The sequence below is a fragment of the Oncorhynchus mykiss genome, chromosome 9 (genome assembly GCF_057628025.1).
Source record: "Oncorhynchus mykiss isolate SJ-2025 chromosome 9, ASM5762802v1, whole genome shotgun sequence".
NCBI classification, from domain to species: Eukaryota; Metazoa; Chordata; class Actinopteri; order Salmoniformes; family Salmonidae; genus Oncorhynchus; species Oncorhynchus mykiss.
This window is the reverse complement of record NC_143030.1, coordinates 31,759,035-31,773,635: the sequence shown is the minus strand read 5'-3', so window position 1 is coordinate 31,773,635 and position 14,601 is coordinate 31,759,035. Positions and strand designations below refer to the sequence as shown.

Here is a 14,601-nt window from a genome sequence, read left to right as displayed (position 1 = left end):
CTTTGGAAGTATGCTTGTGGTCATTGTCTATTTGGAAGACCCATTTGCGACCAAGCTTCAACTTCCTGACTGATGTCTTGAAATGTTGCTTCAGTATATCCACATAATTTTTCTTCCTCATGACGCCATCTATTTTGTGAAGTGCACCAGTCCCTCCTGCAGCAACCCCCCCCACTACATGATGCTGCCACCCCCGTGCTTCATGGTTGGGATGGTGTTCTTCGGCTCGCAAGCCTCCCTCTTTTTCCTCCAAACATAACGATGTTCATTATGGCTAAACAGTTCTATTTTGTTTCATCAGACCAGAGGACATTTCCCCAAAAAGTACGATCGTTGTCCCAATGTGCAGTTGCAAACCGTAGTCTGGCATTTTAATGGCGGTTTTGGAGCAGTGGCTTCTTCCTTGCTGAGCGGCCTTTCAGGTTATGTCGATATAGGACTCGTTTTACTGTGGATATAGATACTTTTGTACTTTTCCTCCAGCATCTTCACAGGGTCCTTTGCTGTTCTTCTGGGATTGATTTGCACCTTTCGTACAAAAGTACATTCATCTCTAGGAGACAGAACGTGTCTCCTTCCTGAGCGGTATGATGGCTGCGTGGTCCCATGGTGTTTATATTTGCATACTATTGTTTGTACAGATGAACGTGGTAGCTTCAGGCGTTTGGAAATTGCTCCCAAGGATGAACCAGACATCTGGAGGTCTCCAATTTTTTTTTCTGAGGTCTTGGCTGATTTCTTTTGATTTTCCCATGATGTCAATCCAAGAGGCACTTTTAGGTAGGCCTTGAAATATATCCACAGGTACACCTCCAAGTGACTCAAATGATGTGAATTAGCCTATCAGAAGCTTCTAAAGTCATGACATTATTTTCTGGTATTTGCCAAGCTGTTTAAAGGCACAGTAAACTTAGTGTATGTAAACTTCTGACCTACTGGAATTGTGATACACTGAATTATAAGTGAAATAATCTGTCTGTAAACAATTATTGGAAAAATTACTTGTGTCATGCACAAAGTAGATGTCCTAACCGACTTGCCAAAACTATAGTTTGTTAACAAGAAATTTGTGGAGTGGTTGAAAAACAAGTTCATGACTAAGTGTATATAAACTTCAGACTTCAACTGTATGTATGTATGTATGTATGTATGTATGTATGTATGTATGTATGTATGTATGTATGTATGTCCTTACCTTCACGTTGATGTGTTTGTGCACATGTTCGTTTTGATTCTGAGTTTTGCGTCTCGCTGGTGTGTGCAACTGTGTCTTTCTGTGCCTGACCCGGCGTTCTGCTCCTTACCTTCTCCAGGTCGGGCTTATGTACAGGAGACCCGGCGCCTGCTCCATCTGAGTCCCCTCCGTTGCTGCACACCTCCCTCATAACCTACAGGAAGAGGAAGACCAGACACACAACGACAGCACTGTTTAGTTACAACAATGCATCATCAGTTCATGCTCATTTCAAGCATGGGAGCAAGATTGAACAGGTCATGTCAATGGCAATTCATTTAAAAAACGTGTTACACTGTGTTACATCAGCAGATGGATCATCGTGCAGTATGAAACACACGCAGTATGAAACACACGCACCATGACTGACAGAAAAGTCGCGGGGGAAAAAGGCAACGGCTCGGTACACAGATAGCTGTACAGTACTTGACTACAGCCATTGGTCGATTGCCATTGTCGCATCCATTGTGAGACGCATCCATTGTGTTAGGTAACACGCCCATTCAGAACGGCATATCCAGGGATATCCACACACTGCATGGGGGCGTGGATGGGCCGCCAGTTTGGATCAACATGACCTCGCAGAACCTCCAACCTGGCAACCCATCAACAGCGCAACCACCACCATATTGAGTCAATATCATTGACACATGAGCAGCGAGTGAATGAATGATAACGCTATGCTAGGTTAACCTGCGAGGGGTGACTTGGGGACTACTGTGGAGACAGGCAACATGTACACGAGCACGTACGCGCACGCAGGTATGCGCGCACGTGCACACACACAAACAACCCTCAAAACACACACACACACAACCCTTCAAAACCATCCGCGTCTGTCCCCGCGGTGGAGTTCTTCTCAGCGACTCTGCTCACCACAGTTCATTGGCTTTGGCTGGGAGCGAACATAATTGGCGCTGCAGGGAAATTACAGGCTGTGGCTGGGCTCCATGGTTTTGGCCCTAGCCAGAGCGTTGCTGGAACGATTGGGACAGACATTAACTAAATGTCTCCCTATCTGCCATCAGGGAGAGGCAAATCACACAGTTTATATGATATTATACAGATAAAATCAAATCAAATGTTATTGGTCACACATATTTAGCAGATGCTATTGCGGGTGTGGTGAAATGCTTGGGTTTTGGGTTGGGTTTGGAGGGCTTAAGGACTTTCGTCATCTGCCAATAGAAGGGTGTTTTGTTAAATCTGGGAGAATACTCTTCATTTATGCTTCACATCAATCTAGTGCCATAAACATTTGTGGCATATAACTGGAAAATATTCTTCTCTGCTGAATCTTTGAATGACAGTGTTCTTATTGTGAGTGACAACCCATACTTTAACACCATGCATACTATACTGCATGTACATGGATAAAGATCCATGGTGTAAAGGAACACCTAGGATGAGAATGCTGTTCATTGACTACAGCTCAGCGTTCAACAGCATAGTGCCCTCAAAGCTCATCAATAAGCTAATGACCCTTGGACTAAACACCGCCCTCTGCAACTGGATCCTGGACTTCCTGACGGGCCGCCCCCAGGTGGTAAGAGTAGGCAACAACACGTTTGCCACGCTGATCAACAACACTGGGGCCCCTCAGAGGTGTGTACTTAGTCCCCTACTGTACTCCCTGTTCACCCATGACTGGCCAAACACGACTCCAACACCATCATTAAGTTTGCTGACGACACAATAGTGGTAGGCCTGATCACCGACAACGATGAGACAGCCTATAGGGAGAAGGTCAGAGACCTGGCAGTGTGGTGCCAGGAGAACAAGCAAGACAAAAGAGCTGAGCACGGCCTACAGGAAAAGGTGGACGAACAGGCCGCCATTAACATCGACGGGGCTGTAGTGGAGCGTGTCGAGAGCTTCAAGTTGCTTGGTATCCACATCACCAACGAACTATCATGGTCCAAACACAAGACAGTCGTGAAGAGGGCACGACAACACATTTTCCCCCTCAGAAGACTGAAAAGATTTGGCATGGGTTCCCAGATCCTCAAAACATTCTACACAGCTGCACCATCGAGAGCATCCTGACCAGTTGCATCACTGCCTGATATGGCAACTGCTTGGCATCTGACCGTAAGGCGCTACAAAGGGTAGTGCGTACGGCCCAGTACATCACTGGAGCCAAGCTTCCTACCATCCAAGACCTATACAATAGGCGTGTCAGAGGAAAGCCCAAAAAATTGTCAGAGACTCCAGCCATCCAAGTCATAGACTGTTTTCTCTGCTACTGCATGGCAAGCAGTACCGGTACCGGACCAAAAGGCTCCTCAACAGCTTCTACCCCCGAACCATATGACTGCTGAACAATTAATCAAATGGCCACCGGACTATTTACATTGACCCCCCCATATTTGTTTTGTACACTACTGCTGTTTATTACCTATGCATAGTCACTTCACCTCTACCTATATGTTCAAATTACCCCATTTCTCCTTCTCCCAAATCCAGTCAGCTGATGTTCTGAAAGAGCTGCAAAATCTGGACCACCACAAATCAGCCGGGCTAGACAATCTGGACCCTTTCTTTCTAAAATTATCTGCCGAAATTGTTGCCACCCCTATTACTAGCCTGTTCAACCTCTCTTTCGTGTCATCTGAGATTCCCAAAGATTGGAAAGCAGCTGCGGTCATCCCCCTCTTCAAAGGGGGGGACACTCTTGACCCAAACTGCTACAGACCTATATCTATCCTACCCTGCCTTTCTAATGTCTTCGAAAGCCAAGTCAACAAACAGATTACCGACCATTTCGAATCTCACCATACCTTCTCTGCTATGCAATCTGCTTTCAGAGCTGGTCATGGGTGCACCTCAGCCACGCTCAAGGTCCTAAACGATATCTTAACCGCCATCGATAAGAAACATTACTGTGCAGCCATATTCATTGATCTGGCCAGGGCTTTCGACTCTGTCAATCACCACATCCTCATCGGCAGACTCGACAGCCTTGGTTTCTCAAATGATTGCCTCGCCTGGTTCACCAACTACTTCTAGTTCAGTGTGTCAAATCGGAGGGTCTGCTGTCCGGACCTCTGGCAGTCTCTATGGGGGTGCCACAGGGTTCAATTCTTGGACCGACTCTCTTCTCTGTATACATCAATGATGTCGCTCTTGCTGCTGGTGAGTCTCTGATCCACCTCTACGCAGACGACACCACTCTGTATACTTCTGGCCCTTCTTTGGACACTGTGTTAACAACCCTCCAGGCAAGCTTCAATGCCATACAACTCTCCTTCCGTGGCCTCCAATTGCTCTTAAATACAAGGAAAACTAAATGCATGCTCTTCAACCGATCGCTGCCTGCACCTGCCCGCCTGTCCAACATCACTACTCTGAACGGCTCTGACGTAGAATACATGGACAACTACAAATATCTAGGTGTCTGGTTAGACTGTAAACTCTCCTTCCAGACCCACATCAAACATCTCCAATCCAAAGTTAAAACTAGAATTGGCTTTCTATTTCACAACAAAGCGTCCTTCACTCATGCTGCCAAACACACCCTTGTAAAACTGACCATCCTACCAATCCTCGACTTCGGCAATGTCATTTACAAAATAGCCTCCAATACCCTACTCAACAAATTGGATGCAGTCTATCACAGTGCAATCCATTTTGTCACCAAAGCCCCATATACTACCCACCATTGCGACCTGTACGCTCTCGTTGGCTGGCCCTCGCTTCATACTCGTCGCCAAACCCACTGGCTCCATGTCATCTACAAGAGCCTGCTAGGTAAAGTCCCCCCTTATCTCAGCTCGCTGGTCACCATAGCATCTCCCACCTGTAGCACGCGCTCCAGCAGGTATATCTCTCTGGTCACCCCCAAAACCAATTCTTTCTTTGGCCGCCTCCCCTTCCAGTTCTCTGCTGCCAATGACTGGAACGAACTATAAAAATCTCTGAAACTGGAAACACTTATTTCCCTCACTAGCTTTAAGCACCAACTATCAGAGCAGCTCACAGATTACTGCACCTGTACATAGCCCACCTATAATTTAGCCCAAACAACTACCTCTTTCCCTACTGTATTTATTTATTTATTTTGCTCCTTTGCACCCCATTATTTTTATTTCTACTTTGCACATTCTTCCACTGCAAATCTACCATTCCAGTGTTGTACTTGCATTTACTTTGCCACCATGGCCTTTTTTTTGCCTTTACCTCCCTTATCTCACCTCATTTGCTCACATCGTATATAGACAGACTTGTTTATACTGTATTATTGACTGTATGTTTGTTTTACTCCATGTGTAACTCTGTGTCGTTGTATGTGTCGAACTGCTTTGCTTTATCTTGGCCAGGTCGCAATTGTAAATGAGAACTTGTTCTCAACTTGCCTACCTGGTTAAATAAAGGTGAAATAAATAAAAAACCATGACTAACGAGTACCATTTTACTTTAATTTATTTGGTAAATATTTTCTTAACTCTTCTTGAACTGCACTGTTGGTTAAGGGCTTGTAAAGTAAGCATTTCAAAGGTAAGGTCTACACTTGTTATATTCGGCACATGTGACAAATAAAGTTTGATTTGATGTGTACACGCACAGGCATCCACACTCTTGTGCAGGACACGGGTGTTGCCGAACATCGAGTGGCCCCAATGCAAAATGATTTCAGAGGAAGGATTTCAGGCAACACTGGCAGCAATGGACAATCATAAGAGCCTGACTGGGATAGGACGTGAACAGTGATTATAGAGCGAGACTGTGAGTGTAAACAGGCAACACACAGTGTGAGACGCCAAGCAGCCACTGCAGACCAGTAACCATATGACATGCAACATTATATCTCACCAGGCCTGCTTGCAGAAACAGAGGGATAATTACCACAAGACGAAAGAGAGGGAGGAGGAGAATAAGAGGAGGAAGAGAAAGATTACTAGCATTGGCCCAGTAGAGAAGAGGAAGAAAAGCAGGTCATGTCGAAGACGAGCGCTACAGAGACAAAGGAGAGATGAGGTAAGGGAACAAGAAGAAAAATATCAAATTCACGAGACCAAAAGGCACTGGAAAGGATTAGAAAGGTAGTAGCAACCATATATGGACATTTAGATTCCATAAACAGTTCATTAGCCACACATTTTCTGGATTTCACATTAGTAAACCGTTTTGGTGCACCTCAAGGCTCCGTTCTAGTCCCGTCTCCATTTACCAATGTAGTCTTACACGACTCAGTTCTTTACAGGGACATGGCATTGGATCATAATCCTCCGACTAGGGTGGGATTTATCGGAGATCTTTTATATCCATTATTCCATCTTTAATGTGAAATGCAAGAGTGATTATTATCGAAGCTCTGTGTCTCTGGATGGAGAAACAAAGTGGGGGAGACAGAGACAGAGAAGAAAAGAGAGAGCGGGGAAGAGTGAGAAAGACAGAGCAAGCGAGAAAGAAAGAAAGACAAAAACTAAGGAAAGACAAAGAAACAGAGAAAGAGAGAGAAACAGATCCCTTTTATTCTAGGGTCCTAGGCAACATCTAGCCCTAACATCCAAACACATGCTCCACACTCTAATCTTTTTGGCTCTGTGAGCTGCTCAAACACCCCCAGGCGTAACTGTATGCAGAGCAGGCCAAGAGAATATCTCCTCCCTCACTGTACAGTTAATCATGCGAAGGTAAAATATGTGACTTCATTCCAATCCATCCACTCTATGCTCCTGTTTTGGGGTACGTCGAACCACGGCCAGCCGGGCCTCATAATTGAGCGCACTGATTGCAAGAGTCATTGGGTATGAAAAAGTAAGCATATGTCAATTAAGTAAACTAAAAACAGAGAGATAGTTTGGGGTGAGGGTGAAAGGCATGCGTTTATGTCGTGTTCACGTGTATCGGTTCAATGCCGTTTTAAAGTGCATTTTAACAGACACCTGACGAAATATGCAACAATGTCCTGTCTCGAGCGATAATTATGGATGTTGTGGTTCGGTTTGTATATCTGCTCACAGGTACCTCGGCGCTACCCGAGAGTGCTGCTTCGCTGCAGCGAATCAATAAACAACCATATTTACCATATGGAAGGAGTCATTAAATCAGAACAAAAATATCTGACTAATCCCCTTTTTTCACTGCGGACATAAAGCTCTATAGAGGCCCACCATAAACGCAGGTTGACTTTTATTGGGATGATTCTTGTCCTGGAGGCAGAACTGAGCGATTTCCGCTAGATGGACCAGCTGCAAAGTCTAAATTGGCTATATTGAAAGAATTCAGAAAAACTACAATTAGGGATAACAGTGGGATTCAAATCAAATCACACTTTTATTCATCACATGCTTCGTAAACAACAGGTGTAGACTAACAGTGAAATGCTTACTCACTGACCCTTCTCAACAGTGCAGAGAGAAAGAAATGTATGGGATGTTACGGTGGGGGTTTAAAATCAGATTGTATGACTTTGTGGATGTGACCACTGCAGAATTGCCTCCAGAACAAGATCCATGCCAAAAAACGCTAACCTGTGAAATCTCAGGCCTCTCGTTTTTTTTTAAAACGGGGCCCTCTTCAACAAAGTTTTTCACAGACCGGTGTGCTGTATGAAAAGGTTTTTAAAAAAAAGGGCCCTGTCGGTAAACTACAGAGCAAGAAATGTAATTGGCGGGAGCTGCATTCAGCAACTAGAGCAATGAAAATACAAAAGGGGAAAAGGGGTCTTAAAATAGCGGCACAATGGGTTTTCAACGATAAACAACGGTTTACAAGGGGAATCTCAGGAAAGCAAGAGGTGGGGGGGGGGGGGGGGTTGTAGCGTATGTGTGTAAGTGCATGTGTGTTTCTTTCAATTTGAACCCCCATGGCCTCTTCCATTCTGCAATTGAAATGGAATAGCTCAAAGGCCTTTGGAATAACATACGGGGGGCAGAGGGGAAACTAAAAAGAACAGGTCTTTGTTTGATGTCAGCAGGATGGTTTGCTTTGCGGGCTTGTCGGAGTCCCCGGGAGAGGCAGGGCTGAGAGGGAGATCTGAGAGAGACGGCTCTACAAATACTAAGCAAACATCCTGACATTAGAGTGCAGACATCAGAAACACCTGTTCAAAATAACCATCTGGGCCCTAACACAATACCAGAAAGAAAAGTCCATCCGCTAAGGCAAAACAATGGGGACGTTATTCTCATAATATGATTATGTTATAAGTAATCTCTCCCCTTAAAAAAAACAACCAGTGGCGTACTGTACCTCTGGACAGACATTCCAGAAGAATCATGTTTCAGGATTGATGGGAAATACACTCGATCCTGTTCTCACTCCAAAAGAGTGCACTGGACAGGGTGACCCCTCTCCATAGAACCAGTCCGTTTCTGATTTACCCAACTTGTCATTGTATCCAATGCACACATTAGTCTGGCACTCCGTCTACAATGGTGTTGCGGTAACTTGGGACCATCGTCAGACAGCAAACCTACGTAGCAAACCTCCGTAACATCCTAATTGGTGTCTCGGGTCATTCCATTACCCCTGGACCCCTCGGTCTACAATAGTGGGCGCCGCTGTAATGTCATAATCTGTGTCTCGGGTAATTGTGTTACCTTGAGCCACTCCTCAGCCTGCTCTTTGCTCTGCACGGCCAGGACCAGGGCATCTGCTCCCTGGTGCACTATCTTCAGCTCGTGTTTCTTCTTCTTGCCGTCCTTGGGGACGTGTGTGATGCTGCAGCCTGATAACACTAGCTCCATCTGGGGCGCCTGGTCTTTAGATGACTTGTAGCACTGGAGAGGGAGAGGGAGAGGGAGAGAGGGAGAGGGAGAGGGAGAGGGAGAGGGAGAGGGAGAGGGAGAGGGAGAGAGAGAGAGAGAGAGAGAGAGAGAGAGAGAGAGAGAGAGAGAGAGAGAGAGAGAGAGAGAGAGAGAGAGAGAGAGAGAGAGAGAGAGAGAGAGGTCAATGAACAAAAGTTTTTGTGTGCATCTCCGGGTGCGCGTGGCTATTGATGTGTGAAGGTGACAGTGTGTCTCTCTGTGTCTGTGCGTGCGTCCGTACCAGCAGCTTGTTGTCCTTGATGACACAGAGCAGCTTGGTCCACTGGCCGAAGCGTTTCTTGCGCAGCAGGAAGGCACAGATGCGTGCGTCCTTGACGAGATCCATGGAGGCCTCCTCGCTAGGCCACTGGTGTCGCATCTTCTTCCCTCTACCCTTCCCGTCCTCCTCCTCCTCGTCATACGACTCATACGAACTGCTCATCTGGTCCGAATCGTAGTCTGAGAGATCGTTGAGGGATAATAAAATGTAAGATATTGACTGCAGGGGCGGGTGTAGGTGCATTGTGAGTGAACGTGTGTTCACGTTATGTGTGTGTGTGTGTTTGTGTGTATTCACATGGATGTGCGTTTGTGTTTTGTACACTTACTGGAGGTGATGTATTCTGGGGCTTTTCCAGGACTGAGGGGGACGGCCTCTTCATAGTAGCCCTCTGGGAGAGACGAGCTAGGGAGAGGAGGAGGCCCGTTGTCTGGAGGCTGGAGGAAACACAGAGAGAGAGAGGGATTGGTTAGAGAGGTATTTGGTTACGATGCACTGTAGTCTATGGGAAAGCGCCACAGGGAGGTTAATACGTGTGTTAAGAGCGTGACAGGCAGGGCGCAAACACAGGAAGTAGCTACTTCGGATGTGAGGTCCCTTTAGTGGAACTTCAAAGATTAAGTGTGACCCCCGTCTATATGGTGGCCATCTTATCTCTAGGTTATCAATGAGACAATGGGAGGAAGGGATTCATTTAGTAATCAGCTGAGTTGACTCATGATTGGCTTTGTCACAGCACCGTGGAGGCAATCAACAGGTAAATCATTTTCACTAAGATGTGATGCTTTTCCACTTAGGCAATAACACTGGGGAGGGGTAGAGGGAGAGAGAGAGAAGATCAAGAGAGAGGAGATCGAGAGAGAGAGAGAGAGAGAGAGAGAGAGAGGGGAAAAAAAGAAGAAGAGGGGAGTAGGATGGGAAATAACACTTCTTTGTTGTCTTCCCCACTTAGCTAGCTAGGGCGCGAGGAGAAACTAACTCACGCGCTGGGGTCTTTGCCTTCGGCTCTTAAAATAACATAATTGAGGCAATAAAAATCTAATCTCTCCAAGTGCATGGAAATAAATGTCTTCGTTGACATTTAATGCGGGGATTTGAGCATTCCCAGAGTTGGTCTTCACCCAGAGTGAGAGAGTACAGAGAGAGAGAGAGTACAGAGAGAGAGAGAGAGAGAACACAGAGAGTACAGAGAGAGAGAGAGAGAACAGAGAGAGAGAGAGAGAGAGAACACAGAGAGAGAGAGAGAGAACAGAGAGAGAGAGAGAGAACACAGAGAGAGAGAGAGAGAGAGAGAGAGAGAACAGAGAGAGTACAGAGAGAAAGAACAGAGAGAGTACAGAGAGAGAGAACAGAGAGTACAGAGAGAGAGAGAAAGAGAGAGAGTGAGAGAGAGCGAGAATAGAGAGAGTACAGAGAGAGAGAGAGAGAGAGAGAGCGAGAGAGAGCGAGAACAGAGAGAGTACAGAGAGAGAGAGAGAACACAGAGAGAGAGAGAACAGAGAGAGAGAGAGAGAGAGAGAGAACAAAGAGAGAGAGAGAACACAGAGAGAGAACAGAGAGAGAGAGAACACAGAGAGAGAGAGAGTACAGAGAGAAAGAACAGAGAGAGTATAGAGAGAGAGAAAGAGAAAGAGAGAGAGCGAGAGAGAGCGAGAACAGAGAGAGTACAGAGAGAGAGAAAGAGAGAAAGAGAGAGAGCGAGAGAGAGCGAGAACAGAGAGAGTACAGAGAGAGAGAGCGAAAGAGAGAGAGATAAGCAATTATGGCTGGTGTCCCAGGAACACCCCCCCCCCCCCCCCCCTCATGGAACGGTCCGCTCTAATTTCAGCAGCTGACGTTTTAAGGGGGAAAATCCACCAGCGTTGTGAAACGCTAGCACTATGGGTCGTTGATCGCGGCCGCTCCCAAAAAGGCGCCAACCGACGTCACGTCGATGTCCCCATCGTCACGGATATACGTGGCTATTCACGGAGGGGGGGGGGGCATAAAAACATGTTGGTGTTGTTGTGTTCTTACAGTGCAGAGCAGAGCTATGTCAAAATGTATTTGTTACCGTGTAATCAGCAAAGCATTTATACTGGACACGTGAGTTAGCCCTATAGAGAGAGAGAGAGAGAAGGAAATCATATGAAACACAGTAGTGTTAGGATGTGGGGCAATCCATCCAACAGGTCTGCGGTGACCATATTTATACATATAGATAGGGGAATCTAAATGCAAAGTCAATACGATGACTCTACACTACACTCATTAACCCAAAGGGAAATTGTAGAAGAACCAGCAGTGTTTATGCCATGCACACTGGCATGCTAGTTGCCATAGTTGTAGCTAGAAACTAGGGTAAAAGTGTCAAATTGGTAATAATCCTATCTGCAGCCCTTCTCTTATAACACTCAGCCACTCTGTCTAGGCCCAGGCAAACCCCAGAGACAAACACTAACCACTAATGATAAACACAAATTCATCACAGTGTGCGTTTCAGCACCAAAATGCTTCCTCAGTCTTTCTGTCTTTACACCCTCCCCTCTTCCTTCTACAGTATTTACGCCCTTTATCTATCCATCTACACTCCCTTTCTCTCCATGTATGTTTTTTTTTTAAAACCTACCTGACTTGCCGAGTTAGATAAAAGGTTAAGAACAAATTCTTATTTACAACGACAGCCTACACCGGCCAAACCCAGACGACGCTTGGCCAATTGTGCACCGCCCTATGGGACTCCCAATCACGGCCGTTTATGATATAGCCTGGATTCGAACCAGGGTGTCTGTAGTGACACCTCTAGCACTGAGATGCATTGCCTTAGACCGCTGCGCCACTCTGGAGCCCCCCCGCCGCCTCCTAGTGTTATCTCCTAAGTGGAAGTATGTACTCCCTATCTTGTATCTACCCTCGCTCTCCATCTACCCTCGCTCTCCATCTACCCTCGCTCTCCCCCACTCTCCATCTACCCTCACTCTCCATCTACCCTCTCCCTCTACCTTCTCCCTCCCTCGCTCTCCATCTACCCTCACCCCCTCTCTTCCCATCTACCCTCTCCCTCCCTCGCTCTCCATCTACCCTCTCCCTCCCTCTCTCCCCATCTACCCTCTCCCTCCCTCTCTCCCCATCTACCCTCTCCCTCTACCTTCTCCTTCCATCCCTCCCCATCTACCCTCTCCCTCCCTCTCTCCCCATCTACCCTCTCCCTTCCTCGCTCTCCATCTACCCTCTCCCTACCTCGCTCTCCGTCTACCCTCTCCCTCCCTCCCTCCATCTATCCTCTCCCTCCATCTACCCTCTCCCTCCATCTACATATACTCCCCCTCTCTCTGTCCATCTACCCTCTCCCTCCATCTACCTTATACTCCCCCTCTCTCTGTCCATCTACCCTCCCCATCGCCCCTCTCTCTGTCCATCTACCCCCCCTCTCCCTTTGTCTATATATTCCCTTTCCATCTAGAACTTTAACTCCAAGCAATGGCTCAAACCCAAAACCTCATCATATTTCCTCTGGGAAACAGTGCTTTGTGGTGAACTCATTTTCTGGCAAGGTCACTGGCCCACTAAACTCCACAGATGCTCCCCCCACCCCTCCTGACCCTCCCAGAAACTTCCCCACTGCACCAAAGGAGGAAGAGAGAAAGAAAGAAAGTTGAGTGAGTGAGTGGAAGACTTCAAAATCAAGAAAGAAAAAATGTTCAGCCTTGACATTTGAACAATAAGCTCTGGTAAAATACATCCACTTGGCATTTTACCTTAAAACACAAAAGCTGGAGGTTGTGTTTGTGTTCGTGTGGTGGACTGCTTGGACTGTTGATGTTGGAAGGCCGTAACCTCTCAGCAGTATCAGAATGTGCTCATTTCCTTCTTAGAGCATGTTAGCAACAATAGCAGCATTAATAACTCTCGAGACTTGAAAGTTTTAGATTTGCGTTTTCAAACGCAATTGAAATTACTTGAGATGGAGATTGGAGTTGTGACCCCATCACTCTACTATGAGAGGTATTCAGGGTCTGGTCAAGTGCATTGGACACACACACACACACAAGCATCCGCGCAATCACGCACACACACACACACCTACTTTTCGAACAGCCTGTTCGCATCCCAGAAATAATCTGGCTTGACGAATCACACGATCTGACTAACAGAATGCATTGTGGTCCAAGTGCATTCCAGCCTCTGATTGACCGTAAACAAACACCATCCGTAAACACCACAGAGGTGTCGGATCCAGATCGATGTCTACACGCTAATTAGCCCTAATCATTAGCATCTTGTTCAGCTGATCCTTACGCTGTACGCATGCAGTTCCAAACAAACCCTGAAAGTGTTGAAATACTATTGAACCAAGTTCTCCTATAGATGCATATGGCCTTGAACCCACCAATTCCGTTCCACATCCCAAAGCTATCTGCATAATACGCTCCTATTGTGAATTCCCACCCATGTATCTTTTAGATTAACAGATCTGTGCATTTGATGCCCTTAAACCCAGCAATTTCCCCAATTCCAGGGAGCAGCCCATGTGTAATTAGGGAGCAGCAGTGATGGAGGCCTGACTGTCCTTGGTTTGGAGACAATGTGGGGGAGATTTTTGTCTTTCTAGCCTGGGCTTAGCGCTCCATACCGCAATAAATTCTCTGTCTGTCTGCGTAGGAGGGGTAGTCAGTGTTGTGTCAATGTTTTTGCTGTCGTGGGAGTTGTGGGAACACAGAGGGGACAGAAGCAGGCTGACTCGCAGTTTGTCTGAGAGAGAAAGACTTCCCAAGATGCTTTGGGGTTTCTATCCATTTAGGTTGAGGGACTCTAGCAGTTGCTTCTCCATACACTATATAATAAAAACTACGTAGACACCCCTTCAAATGAATGGATTTGGCTATTTCAGCCACACCTGTTGCTGACAGGTGTATAAAAATCGAGCACACAGCCATGCAATCTCCAAAGACAAACATTGATAGTAGACTGGCCTTACCGAAGAGCTGTGACTTTCAACGTGGCACCGTCATCGGAATCCACCTTTTCAATAAGTCAGTTCGTAAAATTCTTGCCCTGCTAGAGCTGCCCCGGTCAACTGTAAGTGCCGTTAGTCTAGGAGCAACAATGGCCCATGAAGTGGTAGGCCACACAAGCTCACAGAATGGGACCGCCGAGTGCTGAAGCATGTAATGCATAAAAATCGTCTATCCTTGGTTGTAACAGTCACTAAGAGTTCCAAACTGCCTCTGGAAGCTGACGTGTTCGTCGGGAGCTTCATGAAATAGATGTCCATGGCCGAGCAGCCACACACAAGTCTAAGATCACCATGCGCAATGCCAAGCGTTGGCTAGAGAGGTGTAAAGCTTGCCGCC

At 46.5% G+C, this 14,601-nt stretch overlaps 1 protein-coding gene across 6 annotated transcripts in view; it reads right to left on the bottom strand.

Annotated features, from left to right (window-relative positions):
* The window catches only part of LOC110531878 (actin filament-associated protein 1), a 112,212-nt gene that overhangs the window by 23,057 nt on the left and 74,554 nt on the right, over positions 1-14,601 (bottom strand). For all 6 annotated transcript variants that reach the window (XM_036987777.2, XM_090184049.1, XM_036987778.2 and 3 more), the window contains 4 exons: positions 9,597-9,705; positions 9,230-9,447; positions 8,782-8,961; positions 1,305-1,388 (listed from right to left, as the gene is read on the bottom strand). In XM_036987777.2, the coding sequence (XP_036843672.2) occupies positions 1,305-1,388; positions 8,782-8,961; positions 9,230-9,447; positions 9,597-9,705 (591 nt within the window). The remainder of the gene's footprint in view (positions 1-1,304; positions 1,389-8,781; positions 8,962-9,229; positions 9,448-9,596; positions 9,706-14,601) is intronic.